The 16,327-nt window shown below is 40.4% G+C and overlaps 1 protein-coding gene across 1 annotated transcript in view; it reads right to left on the reverse strand.

The window, feature by feature from the left end:
- LOC135708172 (solute carrier family 25 member 32) overlaps nucleotides 1–16,327 on the reverse strand; it is a 39,538-nt gene that overhangs the window by 780 nt on the left and 22,431 nt on the right. Inside the window, exons 2-6 of the mRNA XM_065230173.1 lie at nucleotides 14,531–14,946; nucleotides 1,926–2,079; nucleotides 1,617–1,857; nucleotides 1,435–1,548; nucleotides 1,228–1,373 (exon numbers count right to left, since the gene is read on the reverse strand). Of these exons, the coding sequence (XP_065086245.1) occupies nucleotides 1,228–1,373; nucleotides 1,435–1,548; nucleotides 1,617–1,857; nucleotides 1,926–2,079; nucleotides 14,531–14,696 (821 nt within the window). The 5' untranslated portion in view covers nucleotides 14,697–14,946. The remainder of the gene's footprint in view (nucleotides 1–1,227; nucleotides 1,374–1,434; nucleotides 1,549–1,616; nucleotides 1,858–1,925; nucleotides 2,080–14,530; nucleotides 14,947–16,327) is intronic.

Here is a 16,327-nt window from a genome sequence, read left to right on the forward strand (position 1 = left end):
AGAAATGGAATTCGGGATGTTCTGACTGTGCAGGTTGTACTGAATTGAAAACTAGCTTAAATTATCTATAAACTTTTTGCTTGCTGCTGTTTGCAGATTAAGATAAGTCACTTTTTCTATTCCGTTCTTTTTGCTAATCGAACTTCCTCGAGGGTTGTTTTTTTTTTGCTAGTAATTAACTATTGTTATTGTTAGTAGAGAAAATTAATCTGTTGGTGAGGTTAAATAAAGAGAATTTTGTGTTAGCTGCTGCGCAATTCGGTGATCATTCCAACGAGAGATAAGACCAACAATCACGTATCAACTAACAAAGAGTTGCATAAGGTTTTTTTTTTTTTTTATATAACGTGAAGAAACGGAGACACATTTCTTCTACCAACACCAAAAGCATATTGAGAAATAACCAATTGGGAAAGTAGTAAAGAAACAGTAATCCGATTACAAATTAAATACGCTTTTACCAGAGGTGGTGGACAGCTAAATTATACTTTTCTATATGGTATTTTTTTCTAACTTTGATAATTTCAGATTGAAACGGATTTTCGTACAGAAGTACCTTTGATACCTGGCCATTGAACAGTGGTAATGATTTTGGTTTTTAATTAATTGACCTTGAGTGTCATTAAGCGATTTAGCCGTTAAATTACACTAACTAACATTTTACCACTGGGTAAAAGCCAAATATACAATGCACAACTGTACACAACTTTATTTCAATCTGAAATTATTAACATTAGAAAACATAACGATTCCCCGAAGTATGATTTAGCGGTTAGCGGTTTTAGTGCCCATCTCTGGCTTTAACGTTGAAAATTTCTTTCAACAAGATGCGCACCCCCAAACGGATGACATCCTCTCCGAACACTAATAATAATAGTAATAATTTCTAGCTTCTTGTTTCCGATTTCATCGTACTTAAATAGTGGGTGAAATGATTTTATGAATATCGCGTTGAACACTGACACTTACAAGCTAGTGGCGATGATGGGACGACAATTGGAACAAGAAAAAAACGAATATATCGACAAAATAGCTTCCTAAACAAAACGTACTTAAGTATATAACTACTCAGGACAGCCCAAGAGGAGAGAATCTTTATTTCCTGACTGAGTACTGCACTACTGCTTGGTGAATTGCTCATAGATCAACATCACGAGGCAGATGTTGGGCGTAACGTGGACTAAGTACGGAATAAGGCCCTTGTAAAACCCTGACACTCTTTCGTACCTCCATGTCACCTTGATGCAGTCCCAGGTGCCCTTGTAGCTGTGGTTGTGATCTTGCAGACGGGCCCGTATTACCTGGTACGGGTAAGTGGTAGCCGCAGCAATCAACTTCGAGACGGCGGCGAACGTTAAATACTCTACGGTGGTCTAAAAAAAACAAGAATGCGGTCAGCACATTCCGTCACCGCACAAACCAGACGTCACTTACCAGCTTAGCATCGATGGGCCGCTTCCGGTGTTGGTTGTACCGGTTCTTCATCTCTTCGTACGTCATAAACTGAAGCGCCCCGTGTGACACTCCCAGCATGCCGGGTACGAATCCCTGCAAAACATAAAATCATCCATTCAATAACGCCGATCCGCTCAACTCTCCTCAATGCTCCATCGTACACTATACAACCCCCGGACGCCCTCGGTTCGGTAGATCTTCTTCAGTCCGTCCACCATTCCGTCGTAGCCCTTCTGACCCGGTTCGTTTAGCTGCAAACACAGCCGCGTCTTTACCACCCAAATCGGGTTGGTCATCACCAGGGTCATGACGCCAGCTTCGGCTGCCGCTAGCATGTGCAGGGCCGGTCCCAACGGCTGGGCAGAATTACCATCTTGGATCCACGTTTTGATGGAGTTATAACTGTGTGCAAATAGAACGATTAGAAACTACTTCCTATTACGGACTTACGGTCGGCTGCAAATACTCACAACAAAAAGTAAAATCCCCAAGCGCTGCCCGATCCCCAGATGTTCGGTGTGACTCCCTTGTAGAGACCCTTGAAGCCCTCCTGTCGGAAGATGGTGAGGAATGCTCCGGTGAGGCCTCGGTACTGCGGCAACGTTGCCGTTCGACCATCGTTTACTGGAAAGAGAGTGAATAAAGGGGAAATTAGTCATGATATTTTGACGGTTTCAATTGATTCTTCTACTTCTTCTTTGCTATTATATCCTAACTGAATCAACTACATTGAGTAATACCAGATCAAATTTGCTTAGAAAGAGCCAAGATTGTGCACGACCCTCCCTGAATTGGATGAAACATTTCATTTCCTCAAAAGCCATCACGAACACAACCGTATTCAGGATTTTTGGAAAGCTTCTTAAAAGTAAAGGGAACGTTGTGAAATTTTTAGCAACTTCATAGATGATCAAGAAACATCGTATAACTTTCCAAAACTTTGTAGACTTTTAATTGAACTGCATCAAAATTCTGGAAACTTTTTAGAGGTGCAGTATATTTTATAGAAGTTCAGCAAAGTTTGCAAAAGCTCAGTGAACTTAATCAAACTTCAGTGAATTTTGTAGAACTACTGCTTCAGCAAGTTTTGTAGATGTTCATCAAACCTTGTAGAAACTTTAAAGCGAACTTTAAAGAAATTAAGCGATTTTGTTAGAAATTCCGGGTACTTAGTAGAAGTTCAAGGATGTTTCTTTCACTTCATTAGAATTTTCAAGCTTGAGGAGCTTTGTAGATGTTCAGAGAACATCGTAGTAAAAAAATTAAATTTAATATAAATTCGGGCCACTTTTTCGAGCGTCGGAGTGTTTCGTAGAAATTCAGGGTGCTTTGTAAAAAATCGGACAACTTCGTAGAATTTGGAACCTTATACATGTTTGGGAAACTTCGTTGAAGTTAAGTTTGTATAATTATAAGAAACTAGATAAAAACGTTTTAGCTTCAGGGCACTTCGATAAAGTTCAATGGACTTAAAATAGATCAGGAAAGCCCCTCACCAACTAGGGAGTTTGGTAAAGAGAGATTATCAACCCGATTCGTACGTTCCTCAAAGTTGTCCTTGCTCGCTTTCTACTCTCTATGTACAATTTTCACACTGCCGTACTCTAACTAACCACTTTTAGTCTGTTATTTGAAGCTTAGCATCTTCAACTATGTAAATTTAACACATAAGAAGTTCTGTGGAGAAGGCTCAATTGATCATAAGAGAAAAAAAATATATCTATATAAATTAGATCTGCTATTAACTCTCCTAGAAACCCGCAGTGTTTGTGTGTACAGAGATGTACAGTACCGGACAAAAGTCTATCACCTCGTGATTTTTTAACTCTTCAAAAAAGTTCAAAAAGCTTCAACTTTTTTGGATGGGCATTAACATTTCTGAAACCTTGGTTGCTGGTACATAAACTATTCAAGATATATCGGTATGGTTTTGAGTTTGATTGGCTGAGTTTGTATTGAGCAGTTTAAATGGAAGGCTTCTTATTTGACTTTCCAACTTAACACTAATATTTATTGAAGTACAATGAACCGAATCAGCTGATTTATTTCTCATTGACCTTTGAAACATCGTGAACAGATTTAAGTAAAAAAATCTCAAACTTTTCTAAGATCAATGTTTGTATACAGTTAATTCGGTAATTCAGCCAATCAAGCTATAATAAATCAAGCAAACGAAGCATGGATGCAAAAACGATTTTTCGAGGAAGAGTCGAAATGGATTGAGTCTGTAGAGAAAATACGAAAAAAACATCAGAAGAATAATTGGTTGTGATTTTGATTTGTAGCTGAAACAATCAGAATCATCACCTTATCCTCTCGATAATTCTGCAACATCATCACCATCCGATAGTCGTTCAAGTACGTCCGACAACAACTCTTCCCCAACGGTTTCTGAGAGCACAATGTATCGAGAAGTAGGACGAAAACGACTCCAGTTCAACGATCTTACGGAACAATACAAAGCTAAAAGTTGTCAATGGCTTGCCCGTGATAATCCCTTAGATAAGCTGCTAAGAGCACGCAAACTCGAAAGCCCAGCAGTCACGAAGATTTTGAAATTGTTGAGAAATGGTGGTTAGTCCTGGGTACGTTTAATACGTCAGAGGTGTATCAGAAGATCGAGCCATCTCCCGAATCGTCTTTGATGCTGAAAAACAGACTTGGATTGAGCAAATCAAATTATCAAAGTATTAAAATCAGTGTTTTTTACGTAGGACTACGTCTTTAATTTCTATACTGGGGGTAACATTGAAAAAAAATCAAAATTCAGACATGTAACGAAAAATCCTAAACACGGACGCAACGATAGAGCGCACATGAGCGAGCTCAATTCTCGGTTGAGGGTCAGGGTCACCAATTCAAAAACAGAAAGAGTTAAGAACTAAATGATCAATATATTTGTTCCTTCCACTAGTGGTCCTACGTCAAGCTTCCGTTCGCTCCCCTAGGCACAGACCCTTTTACTTTTTTCAATTAAACACTATGACTTAGCTACTATGAAACAAATTTCTGAATTAAATAGTTTCAAGTATTTGTCACATCTCAAATTGGCAGCCAAATTTAACAAAGTATAATAGCTATTCAAGGTTACTAAACGGCGCCGGTGGTGTAGTGGTAAGCGTGATTACCTCTCACCCCAGCAGGCCTGGGTTCAATCCCAGTCGGCGCCGCCGGGATGTTCTGAGGCATAACATCTCTGATCACGCCTTCCTTCGGATGGGAAGTAAAGCCGTTGGTCCCCGGTTCATGAGTTGATGGGTCGATATGTAGGGTCCAGGTGTGGGAGCTGCCTTCCTGGCACGTCGGTAGCATTGGTGGCTCAGCACGGAAAACAAGATCGACGGAAAAAAAACAAACCAAAGGATTCAAGGTTACATCAAATTTATGAAACACGAATTCGACCTTGGACATTCTACCATTTTCTTCACCAAACTGTGAAGATGGCTATCTGTCGACCTTCAGTTCCGTTTGGCATTTAATAGAGAACGATGTTGAACGGGTCTTCGAACTGGATGACGTAAGATCCAAGATAATTGAGCTCTGTGCCGACCATGCTTGGCATACACAGTTGTACACACCAACTGCTCATTTGTTAATAACTTTTCGCTCAGTTGTTGAAATTTGTTTTTCTTTAAAGTAATTGATAGATGAGGATCATAGTTTACTACTATGCAAGGAGTAGGTGAATCTTAACATTTAAATCAACGACAATGGTTTTTTTACACTTAAAGTCCGAGATGTGCAGCGAGCATTTCTCATTTCATTTTTACCACGCAAAAGCAAATACAGTTTATTACTAGTATTAAAATCTACTTGTTTTTACGTATCTATAACAAGCTTAAACTCTATTCTATTTCCTGCTTCAAAAATAACTATGTTACGTCAACTGTGTGCGAAGTTATTAGCAAATGAGCAGTTCGTGACCAAAACTGTGTATGCCAAGCATGGTGCCTACTACAGAAACGTACCGATTGAGTGTGTGGTGAGGATTTCCGGAGGCCCTGAAGAAGGTTTTCTGATATATTTTGGTATATTTAAAGATAATTAGATATCTCCCTGAACTACGGCAGAACTTCTCTGAACTTCGGCAGGACTTCCCTGAACCCCAAGTCCTACCCTGAGCTTTGGTAGGACTTCCCTGAATTTTGGCAGGCCTTCCCTGAACTACGGCAGGACTTCCCTGAACTTCGGTAGAACTGCCCTGAACTTCGACAGAACTTCCCAGAAACTTCGGAAAAACTTCTCTGAACTTCAGCAGGACTTCCCTGAACTTCAGCAGGCCTTCCCTGAACTACGGCAGGACTTCCCTGAATTTCGGCAGAACTTATCTGAACTACGACAGGACTTCCCTGAACTACGGCAGGACTTCCCTGAATTTCAGCAGGACTTCCCTGAACTTCGGTAGGCCTTCCTTGAACTACGGCAGGACTGCCCTGAGCTTCGGCAGGACTTCTCTGAGCTTCGGCAGGACTTCCCTGAACTACGACAGGACTTCCCTGAACTACGGCAGGACTTTCCTGAACTTCGGCAGAACTTCCCTGCACAACAGCAGGCGTTCCCTGCTGCAGGACTTCTTTGAACTTCAGCAGGACTTCCCTGAACTACGGCAGGACTTCTCTGAACTTCGGCAGACCTTCCCTGAAATTCAACAGGATTTCCCTGAAGTTCGGCAGGCCTTCTCTGAACTACGGCAAGACTTCCCTGAACTTCGGTAGAACTGCCCTGAACTAAGACAGAACTTCCCAGAACTTCGGAAAAACTTCTCTGAACTTCAGCAGGACTTCCCTAAACTTCAGCAGGCCTTCCCTGAACTACGGCAGGACTTCCCTGAATTTCGGCAGAACTTATCTGAACTACGACAGTACTTCCATGAACTTCAGCAGGACTTCCCTGAACTTCGGTAGGCCTTCCTTGAACTACGGCAGGACTTTCTGAGCTTCAGCAGAACTTCCCTGAACTACGACAGGACTTCCCTGAACTACGGCAGGACTTCCTTGAACTACGGCAGGACTGCCCTGAGCTTCGGCAGGACTTCTCTGAGCTTCGGCAGGACTTCCTTGAACTACGACAGGACTTCCATGAACTACGGCAGGACTTTCCTGAACTTCGGCAGAACTTCCCTGCACAACAGCAGGCCTTCCCTGCTGCAGGACTTCTTTGAACTTCAGCAGGACTTCCCTGAACTACAGCAGGACTTCTCTGAACTTCGGCAGAACTTCCCTGAAATTCAACAGGATTTCCCTGAAGTTCGGCAGGCCTTCTCTGAACTACGGCAAGACTTCCCTGAACTTCAGTAGAACTGCCCTGAACTAAGACAGAACTTCCCAGAACTTCGGAAAAACTTCTCTGAACTTCAGCAGGACTTCCCTAAACTTCAGCAGGCCTTCCCTGAACTACGGCAGGACTTCCCTGAATTTCGGCAGAACTTATCTGAACTACGACAGTACTTCCATGAACTTCAGCAGGACTTCCCTGAACTTCGGTAGGCCTTCCTTGAACTACGGCAGGACTTTCTGAGCTTCAGCAGAACTTCCCTGAACTACGACAGGACTTCCCTGAACTACGGCAGGATTTCCTTGAACTACGGCAGGACTGCCCTGAGCTTCGGCAGAACTTCTCTGAGCTTCGGCAGGACTTCCCTGAACTACGACAGGACTTCCCTGAACTACGGCAGGACTTTCCTGAACTTCGGCAGAACTTCCCTGCACAACAGCAGGCCTTCCCTGCTGCAGGACTTCTTTGAACTTCAGCAGGACTTCCCTGAACTACAGCAGGACTTCTCTGAACTTCGGCAGAACTTCCCTGAAATTCAACAGGATTTCCCTGAAGTTCGGCAGGCCTTCTCTGAACTACGGCAAGACTTCCCTGAACTTCGGTAGAACTGCCCTGAACTAAGACAGAACTTCCCAGAACTTCGGAAAAACTTCTCTGAACTTCAGCAGGACTTCCCTAAACTTCAGCAGGCCTTCCCTGAACTACGGCAGGACTTCCCTGAATTTCGGCAGAACTTATCTGAACTACGACAGTACTTCCATGAACTAAGGCAGAACTTCCCTGAACTTCAGCAGGACTTCCCTGAACTTCGGTAGGCCTTCCTTGAACTACGGCAGGACTTTCCTGAGCTTCAGCAGAACTTCCGTGAACAACAGCAGGCCTTCCCTGCTGCAGGACTTCTTTCAACTTCGGCAGGACTTCCCTGAACTACGGCAGGACTTTCCTGAACTTCAGCAGAACTTCCCTGAAATTTAACAGGATTTCCCTGAAGTTCGGCAGGCCTTCCCTGAACGACGGCAAGACTTCCTTGAACTTCAGTAGGACTTTCCTGTCCTTCGGCAGGCTTGGAATCTTGGAATTAAAATTTTCATTTCAGTAGAAGAATTATTATAATTATACAATAATATTATATTTACGAATATGGTCAAAATTTCAATACTTCCCATTTTGCTCATTTGCAATGTTGGTATTAGCGTGGGTTGTTATTGGGTATTAGGTGTGGTTCGAACGGGTGTGGAGTCAATTTCAAAGGAAAAGCATTAACTTTCAACTTAAGGGAAAGTTTACCGGCCCGAAAAAAAAAATCGGTGCGTTTTTATTTCTCCAAATATAGCATGAGCATGAGCATGAGCATGATTGACCGCCCACGGTTGCTACTCTGTTATTGCCAGACCAGCTGTAATTACACAGAGAACCAATAGACGATGCTTGGGACTAGCAATCATCCTCAATGTGTAAAAACTGGTGATCTCAAACTAGGTAATTGACGAATCCAACTTAATCTAATGCGCGCCTGGTGACAGGAATAAGCACTATCCGAAGGTGATCAGATAGTGACAGCCCTTGGAAATTTCATTATTTTTATGGAAATTTGTTAATTTACAGTGCTAGTTCGTGTAAATATGCTGTTAAAATGAATGAATCTTGTACAAAACCTAAAAAACTATTGTGATATGTGTCTATCCTAAAATAAAAATTACTAGTTTTCAAATAAAATTGGAAAAACATGCTAAGGTTATGGGCATGGTTATGTTAACAGCCATACCACATCGATTAATGTTGATATGGAGACGCCATAATACAAATATTATGGTTAATTCGCTTAACGACGTGTTCAAGGTATCATCCAAACCATTTGTGGAATAGTTCAATGATTTGGGTTATCGTTCGTTTATGGTAATTTTTTTATTAGGGCGTGACCAACCAAACTAAATAAAAATAGAAGAGCCCCTTTGTAAAATGTATTCCAATGCAGGCACCCGAGGCTGGTTGTTGGTTTAATACGGTAGGATTGTATTCGGATACGATTTGCAACCATCGATCGAAGCATGCAGTGATTTAGTTGGTTTTATCATGTAGATCGTAGAATCGTAGAACATTTTTTTTATTTCAATGCTATTTCAATAATTTAGCACTTAAATATCTAATTCTACTTATCAGAGAGATTCTATTTATGCCAGAGAAAAAAGGGTTTCCGTTCGGCTATATTCCTTCAGCTATAGGAAAGATTCAGGTTCAGCTATAGAAAAGGTGATGTTCCTGCGGATGGAACAATATATTATTTTGATTGCTTCAATATGTAGAATTGTTCTAACAACTCACCTCAAACAACAAAACTAATTGATTTAATTAAATTTCCGATGGGATAATCCTTCAGTATTGCATTCTTAGTTTGAATACTGTAAGAAAATTGTTAACATTATTTGTTGATGTGTTGCTGGGAGCAACTTATTTTTCAATTTGAAGCAATCTCAATGATTTTGCATTTAAGAATTAGGATTTACTTACCATTCTTACCAGCGCTACTTTTCTGTTCATATTTGCTTTCTGTTATTGAATAAAGCAATTACAATAACACGTAAAACATAGTTTTCTTATCACAAACTTGAAAATATATGCAGTTTGACAGATGATATCAAGTTCATCACCGCTACGATTACAGCGCCGCGGTGGCCGGCATAAACTTGGATTTGTCAATATCAGCGCCGGCCGCGCCCGAACACAGGTCAAGAAAGGAAGGGGTAGGAATGTGTTGACGTGACACTCGCTCTCTAAATATATTGGAAAAAATATCAAAAATCCAAGAAAATCAGTTTTTCCTTAGATTCTTGAGAAAATTTACATGTAAATATTTTTTTTATCTCATCATGGAAAAATATTAGACTTTCTAGAAAACCAAAAAGTTGATGTTTTGTGGTTTTTTGAGTCCAACTTTATGCCATGATAAATTAAACTAAATATGTTTGTACCTGAATTAAAAAATATGACAAAATGTGATTTTTTAAGATTTTTGATATCTTTTTCCAATAATTTTAGAAAAATCGAAACGTAATTTTTTTTTAGCGGTGAGCTTCTCCTTAACATCAAATATCAGTGGTAATTTTTATACGATAGATGAGAAGATGAAATTATAGCACAGAGAACAGACATCTATGTAAGTCAAATTCCTAAAGTGAGTAAGAAATTTTACTGATTGATCAGTGGGTTGAATAGACATTTGAAACTAGCAATATCGTGGTGGCGCTAGTGTCGCTGCCCATCGCCGTCGATGACCGGCATACGTCGTCTTAACGAGAATGTCAAAATTGTTGTGAGCAAAACATTGTTTGTTAAAACCGATCAAAACATGTACGAGTTTTATTGGTGAGCAAATAAACAAGCGAAAATCTTTCACAATTTTCCTGAGGATACTGAATTGCCCGAACTACAGGAGATTTTCTTCTCACGTGGAGTCCAAGTGTTTGCAACGAAAAAGTTATGTTCCGACCACTTGCCCCGAAGGCTTTTCGAATTCCTGCAATAACGGATGCAGGGTAAGCAGTGTTCAAGTCTTACCACATTTTTCTGAATTTAAATTGGAGTTCACACCCTCACTGAACCATTTGAAGATACGCCGCCAGTGAACTCAAGGAAAGCCAGTTTTGCTCCTGACTACTATGCTCAGTTAAAATTGGAACGAAAAACGGTTGTAGATCTACAGGAAACTGTAAAAGAACTTAGTTTTTTATTCGAAAATAATGGTTTCCGCAGAAACTCGATTGATTTCCGTTGTTTTGAACTGATTCGACAGTTCATTTGGATACACGGTTAATAAGATCAACCCACATTTTAGTTCAGTTTACTCATTAATCACAAAAACTGATAAATCGAGTCGCAACATTCCGGACGGCGGCGCTAGTGTTTCTAACGTATTTTAATTTGAAATCTTACACATAATTTTTCGAACAATTTGTTTAAGCTTTGATGTCTGTTCTTTGTGATTATAGAGTTGATAGTTCCGTTAGAGTTCGGCAGTGTGAAAATTGTATATAGAGAGTAGAAAGCGAGCAAAGATCAATTTTGAGGAAGGCACGAATCGGGTTGATCATCTCATTTACCAAACTCCCCTGTTGGAGAGGGATGGTGAGAGGTATCTCTAAATAATGAAAGAAAATAATCTAGGCGTAAGACGGTCATATGAAATATCACATGATCTTGGCCATAAAGAAGGTTGCTGTCTTCGGCAAAATTGCAGAGTAGGTCAAGGCAGATTGGTTAGAAAACTGTAGTACAGAATTTTCTCTCCATTAGTACATTATACTTTTACGCGACGTTCATTGTTTCGATTTGGTCCTTACGTAAGACGAGGACAGAATTCATATAACCTCCATTTTTTTAGGCTACCATACCCATCACAATAAACTTCGACCGAAGCGACGATTGTTCAAGCCCTGGTAAAAGAAGCTATTCAAATCAAACCAATAAATAAGTAAAGACAAAATGATAAACTCCCAAAATTTTATAAAATGAAACGGTCTCACCAAAACGGATGGTTTGCATGACTGTGATCGATCATCACAAACTTTTTCATCTCCTCTCTTTTTCTCTATCAGCCGCTCACTTCCTTGATGATAAGATTCTGTCTGCTTTTATTTTAGTCACCCTTCTACTTGGCAGCGACAACATTTTCTTTTCCAACCCAATCTTTCACAGTTATATTGGTAGCGCTTCGCCATCCGGGTGACACTCTCAACCGGTCCTTTCCCAAATCGATATAACACCAATTGCGGTACTTTCTCAATTAAATCACACGCGCATCAGATTCACTACAATACCAATCAATCGTCCAAATTATTTGAACTTGGATTATCACTCCGCGGAAAAACAAATAAATTCGTGACAGCTCCTGAAAACCCAACCGGCAGTGGGCTGAGCCTACTGCGATTCTTTGTTGCATTTTGGGCATATCGCTGAAACTCAAAATTGAAGATGATGGCCTCTCTCTATCCTAAGCCAACGAGATCATGCAATCCTTCCAATCCCATTTAATAAGAAAGAACAGAACAGAAGTTGCTACAAATCTGAGTATTGGCGATAGGCTCAACATAATAGCCAAGGTCGGGATTGGATCCGGTATCACCACCTGATTAGTATTATTATTTGAATGTCACCTTGAAAAGCATGTTTATTGTTTACCAATCATTCCCAGGCACATGTTGATTTGGTTGAAGCTATCCTCGATCAGTGGTAGTTTTCCATGCCCAAGCGAAAGTAGTCCAGATGTGTTCTGTTATGTTGGACATAAGGGCACGCCAAGCTGTCTACTGTTCACGCACGTTTTGTTGAGTGGAATTTTTCAATATGTCCCCCCATGAATATATAATGGAAAAACTTTCCATGGTGTGCCCGAAAGAGACAGCTGACCGAAAGGGACATCTTTTGCATGCTTCTTCTTATTCTTATTCTAAGATTTTACGCTTCTGTAGCGAATAGCGACTCTCAACTTAGTGTTCTCGATGCACTTCCTCCAGGGAAGTCGAGAAAATTTCCAACCCGAACGATACCATATCAAAAACTTGAAAAGGAGGACATTTCATTTGAGGTTTGGAGATTAAGGAGGACAATGATTCCTTTTCTTAACATTAAAGGAGGACAATGAGTTTTTATCAAACGTTTTAATAATATGTGCGCTATCACAAAATTCATGATTTGCGAAGGTTCAATTGAGATTGTTCATAACTTGTGGTAGATATCAATTTAATTCATCTTCTCGTTTTACTTCTGAAAAATGCATCAAACTAGCCTTCATAATTCATGTTTGATACTTAGAAATGCTCTCGTCTAGCTGATTTGCATGAAAACTGCAGCTTTACAGCCTTAAAACCATCCCAGCCTTTATCATGTACAAACATCAGGAGACATGTCATCGCGATTGAAACCAACATGGAACATCTAAGCAACCTGTTAAATTTACCAGAGAGTTTTTCGAACATTATAATTTATTTTCGAAATGTCAAATTTAAGTAAAAATAGAGAAAAAATTGATGAATTTTCACTGACTCTTCTAAAATAATATATAATGTTGTTGATCGTCCGATTTTCGATAAATTGATTGTCAAAAATGATTCCTGGTTTGTCTGAAATATTCAGGTTTATTTAAAAAATTTCCATCCGTCAAATTTAGATTGAATTCACGAAATGGACAGCAATCTTGACCGCAGTCTAAATGTGGGGAGTTGACAGCTGTAGTATACTCCTAGTCCCACCATCGAATGGCATTTGCTAGATAAGATAAAGTTGCGACATAATTAAACAACCCAACAAACATTGAATGTTGAATAAGAGCTTATTCAGGCAAAAACGAGCTTCTTCAGCTAAAAAATTGCTTATTCAGCTGTTGATCAACTCAAATTGTTTGTTGGGAAATAAGCTCTGCAAACAACGCTTTTTGAAAACAATTTTATTAATATGTTACTGGAAATATGCAAGGATTAAAAAGGAGGACATTTTTGAGCAAAAGGAGGACGTAGAAAAATTGTTGAAAAAGGAGGACATGTCCTCCTTTAGGATACCATACGGTAACCCTACCTCGACCGGACTGGGAATCGAACTGAGGTCCCTAGCTTGAATTGGCTTTAAAATTTTGGCCAATCGTCATAACATTTATCAGCAGTAAGAGCCGGAAAATAGGCTCAAATTGATCAGTGGGTTCAGATCAAATATTTCAAAGTTACATTGAGAGAATCAATGAACCAAATGAAGATAAGGACACGCAGCAAACAACCAGACAGAACTAGCCTCAAATTTGTGGGAGCAACAACAGTTTGCAAACCAAACTAAACGTGATAAACAAATTAACACTTATGCTGCTGATGTCAGGAAAATGCACCGACGTCAGAAACAAAACACACAGAGATCGTTTATTTAGTAGTTGTTGGCGCAAATAGTTCAAATCTGAAGATTGTCGAGCAAATGCCACTGACTATTTTTGTTTACAAACAGTTCCCGAGTAAAGCCCCCTGCTGTTTAAATTAATTTACTCAACGATTGTCCAAGTATTATATGTACGAAACAGCAACAACAATAACAACCTGCGAGTTAAGAAGTGCTATTAGTTTCAGATTGCTTGGTAGACAGTTTTCCTCGCCGCTCTAATCAATGTTTACATCTATCACGTCTAGCAGACCGACCCCCTGGAGGAAAACAGTAGAACACTTCAATAACGAACGTTAACCGCCGTTCTTGGCTATTACGTCCCATCTGGATCTGTGCGTCTGCTCTCAACGGAATAGTATGAGCATTTCCACCGTGAGAGCTCTCTAACGCTATTACAAATGAGGAGGTTAGAAGGAAAGGGGTGTAAGTGACTTTGATCGATTCTCTTCATCGACTTTCTCTTTTGATAGCCACAGCCCTATAAACAAATTTTTCGCTATTTCTGCCACATAGTTTGATAAAGGAGGTTCTCATCTAGCATCCAGAATGGCACACGATGAAGAGAATCGATCAAAGTCACTTACACCCCTTTCCTTCTAACCCCCTCAAATGATAGCCCGTCGAGAAATAGTCCGACCGGAAATTGAACCCACCGCCTCCCATTATTGTTCTGCATTGCAGCCGCGTGTTTACTGACTGAACTAAAGGGAGACCCCACCGCCGTTCACTAAACTCAAATCCTTCCCCACCGATGACGACGTTGGCGACGGCAACGTGAAGCTCAAGGCTAGCACGTGGAAGCAATATCACACATCACCAAATTGCATAAGTTTCCCAACCCATTGAACTTAACCCTATAATTCCCCTTTCGGAACAGAGCACTCACCTGCGAATCGAATTTTGATCAGATCTAGCGGGTGCAGTAATAGCGTGGACGTTACACCACCGAAAACTCCGGCCATCAGATGTTCGTACTTGACGTGGGCCATCCAGCTGAACTTGCCTGCACTTCCTCCGGCCGACGCCGCGGGGTTCTTCAGTGCCGATGCCATTTCTTCTGGCGACGATTTGTTCTGCTGCTGTTGCTTATCTACGTTTGGCGCAATTTTGCCTTATCTTCTTCACCTGTTTCACAGTAACTGAGCTTCTTCTACTGCTCAGCTCTCTTGTTCAATGTCCTCCTTCAACTGACGTTGTGCGATGTCTGCTGACGAGAGTTGCTTCGTCCGATGATGGCTTTCTCTCTGTCGCCACTGGAGCTCTATAGATGTGATGTGTGTGCGTGTTGATATTTTGTGATTTCTGCGTGTTTCGAGAGGGAATAACAAACAAACAAAAGTGTTATGATTACGATTACAAAGTTGAACTAAGGATTGGGACTGTTTGTTTTGATTAGCGTCTGCCAACTGGATTGACGAGCGATGTGCGAATGGTGACAAAATTAAAGGTGTTGGCGAATAAGAATATCAGCAAATCTACCTGTCGGGTAGGTTTTAAGGGCTGACTACCCAGACGATTGGGTACGACAGAAATTTCCACTTGTGGTAAACAAAAGACGGAAATTCCCTAAATGGTGTTTAGTTGCTAATTCGCTTTTGGCGGTTTTACCTCTGCCCGGGGTAAACTAAACTTAAGTGAGTACCTTAAACTTATCTAATAGTTTGATTCAAGCAAACTTATTCCGAACACAATTTCCCCGGAAGTGCATGGACAGCATAGCGGGACTTCGTGATCTACATCCCCAACTGATTGTTGACACAGACAGATGTTTACCGAACCGAAGCACTCATAGCGCATATCAATGAAGAGTAAACAAAAACTTGACCTCGACTTGCAAATTACGTCCACATCTCGGGCACAGTTGATAACTTAAATTTTTGAATTAATTTGTTGAGCCTCAGCAACTGATGGTATAAACAAGTTCCGGATTTTTTTCATCAGCGTGGCAGCAACAGAACTGAAAAATTCCAGGTTTTTCCCGGTTTTCCTGTTCCAATTGAACATTTCGGTGGCAACATTTCATTAGGGCGAAACGGCTTTTGTAAACAATGACTTCAACCGTCGATTCCTTCCAAATAAAAGCTCATTCCTGCAAACAAACGATGGTGGAGGAAACATTCCTCTTTCTGATGGTGTAACTACTTTGTATTGTGAGCGTTAATTCGCGAGAAATCAACGGCTAAGGCCATTGTTTACAAAAGCAATGTTGCCCTGTTGACACGGTGATGAAGATTTGTTGTAAGAATATTTAAATGCTTGTATACATTTTATTGAAAATTTGACTGATTTGAAATGCAAAATGGTTTACCTAACAAAAAATAAAACATAACGGATTTTGCACAATTTGAATCCAAACAGAATTTTAAAACCTGATAAATTTGTCATAGGATTTTAAATCAACTGTTCAAACCACTGCGGGATTATTGAGCCCCACTCTAATGCTCCGGTATGAATGTATTTGTACAAATTTCTGTATAAATTATGAAAATATTCCAAAAATCCTATGCTTGCAAGCAGTGGCGTCGCCTTAACCTCAATCTACCTGTTCAACAACTCTCAAAACGTAAACAAACAAAACAATATTGGTTCAAATGGATACAAATCAGTCAAACTAGAAGACCCTGTGCCCTTTGAAACTGATTGGAATGTAGAGATGACCCTAAATAACGTTTTCAAAAGATGT

Source organism: Ochlerotatus camptorhynchus, unplaced genomic scaffold, assembly GCF_037179485.1.
Source record: "Ochlerotatus camptorhynchus isolate MF236.1 unplaced genomic scaffold, CSIRO-AGI_Acam_v1.1 ptg000328l, whole genome shotgun sequence".
Taxonomy (NCBI): domain Eukaryota; kingdom Metazoa; phylum Arthropoda; class Insecta; order Diptera; family Culicidae; genus Ochlerotatus; species Ochlerotatus camptorhynchus.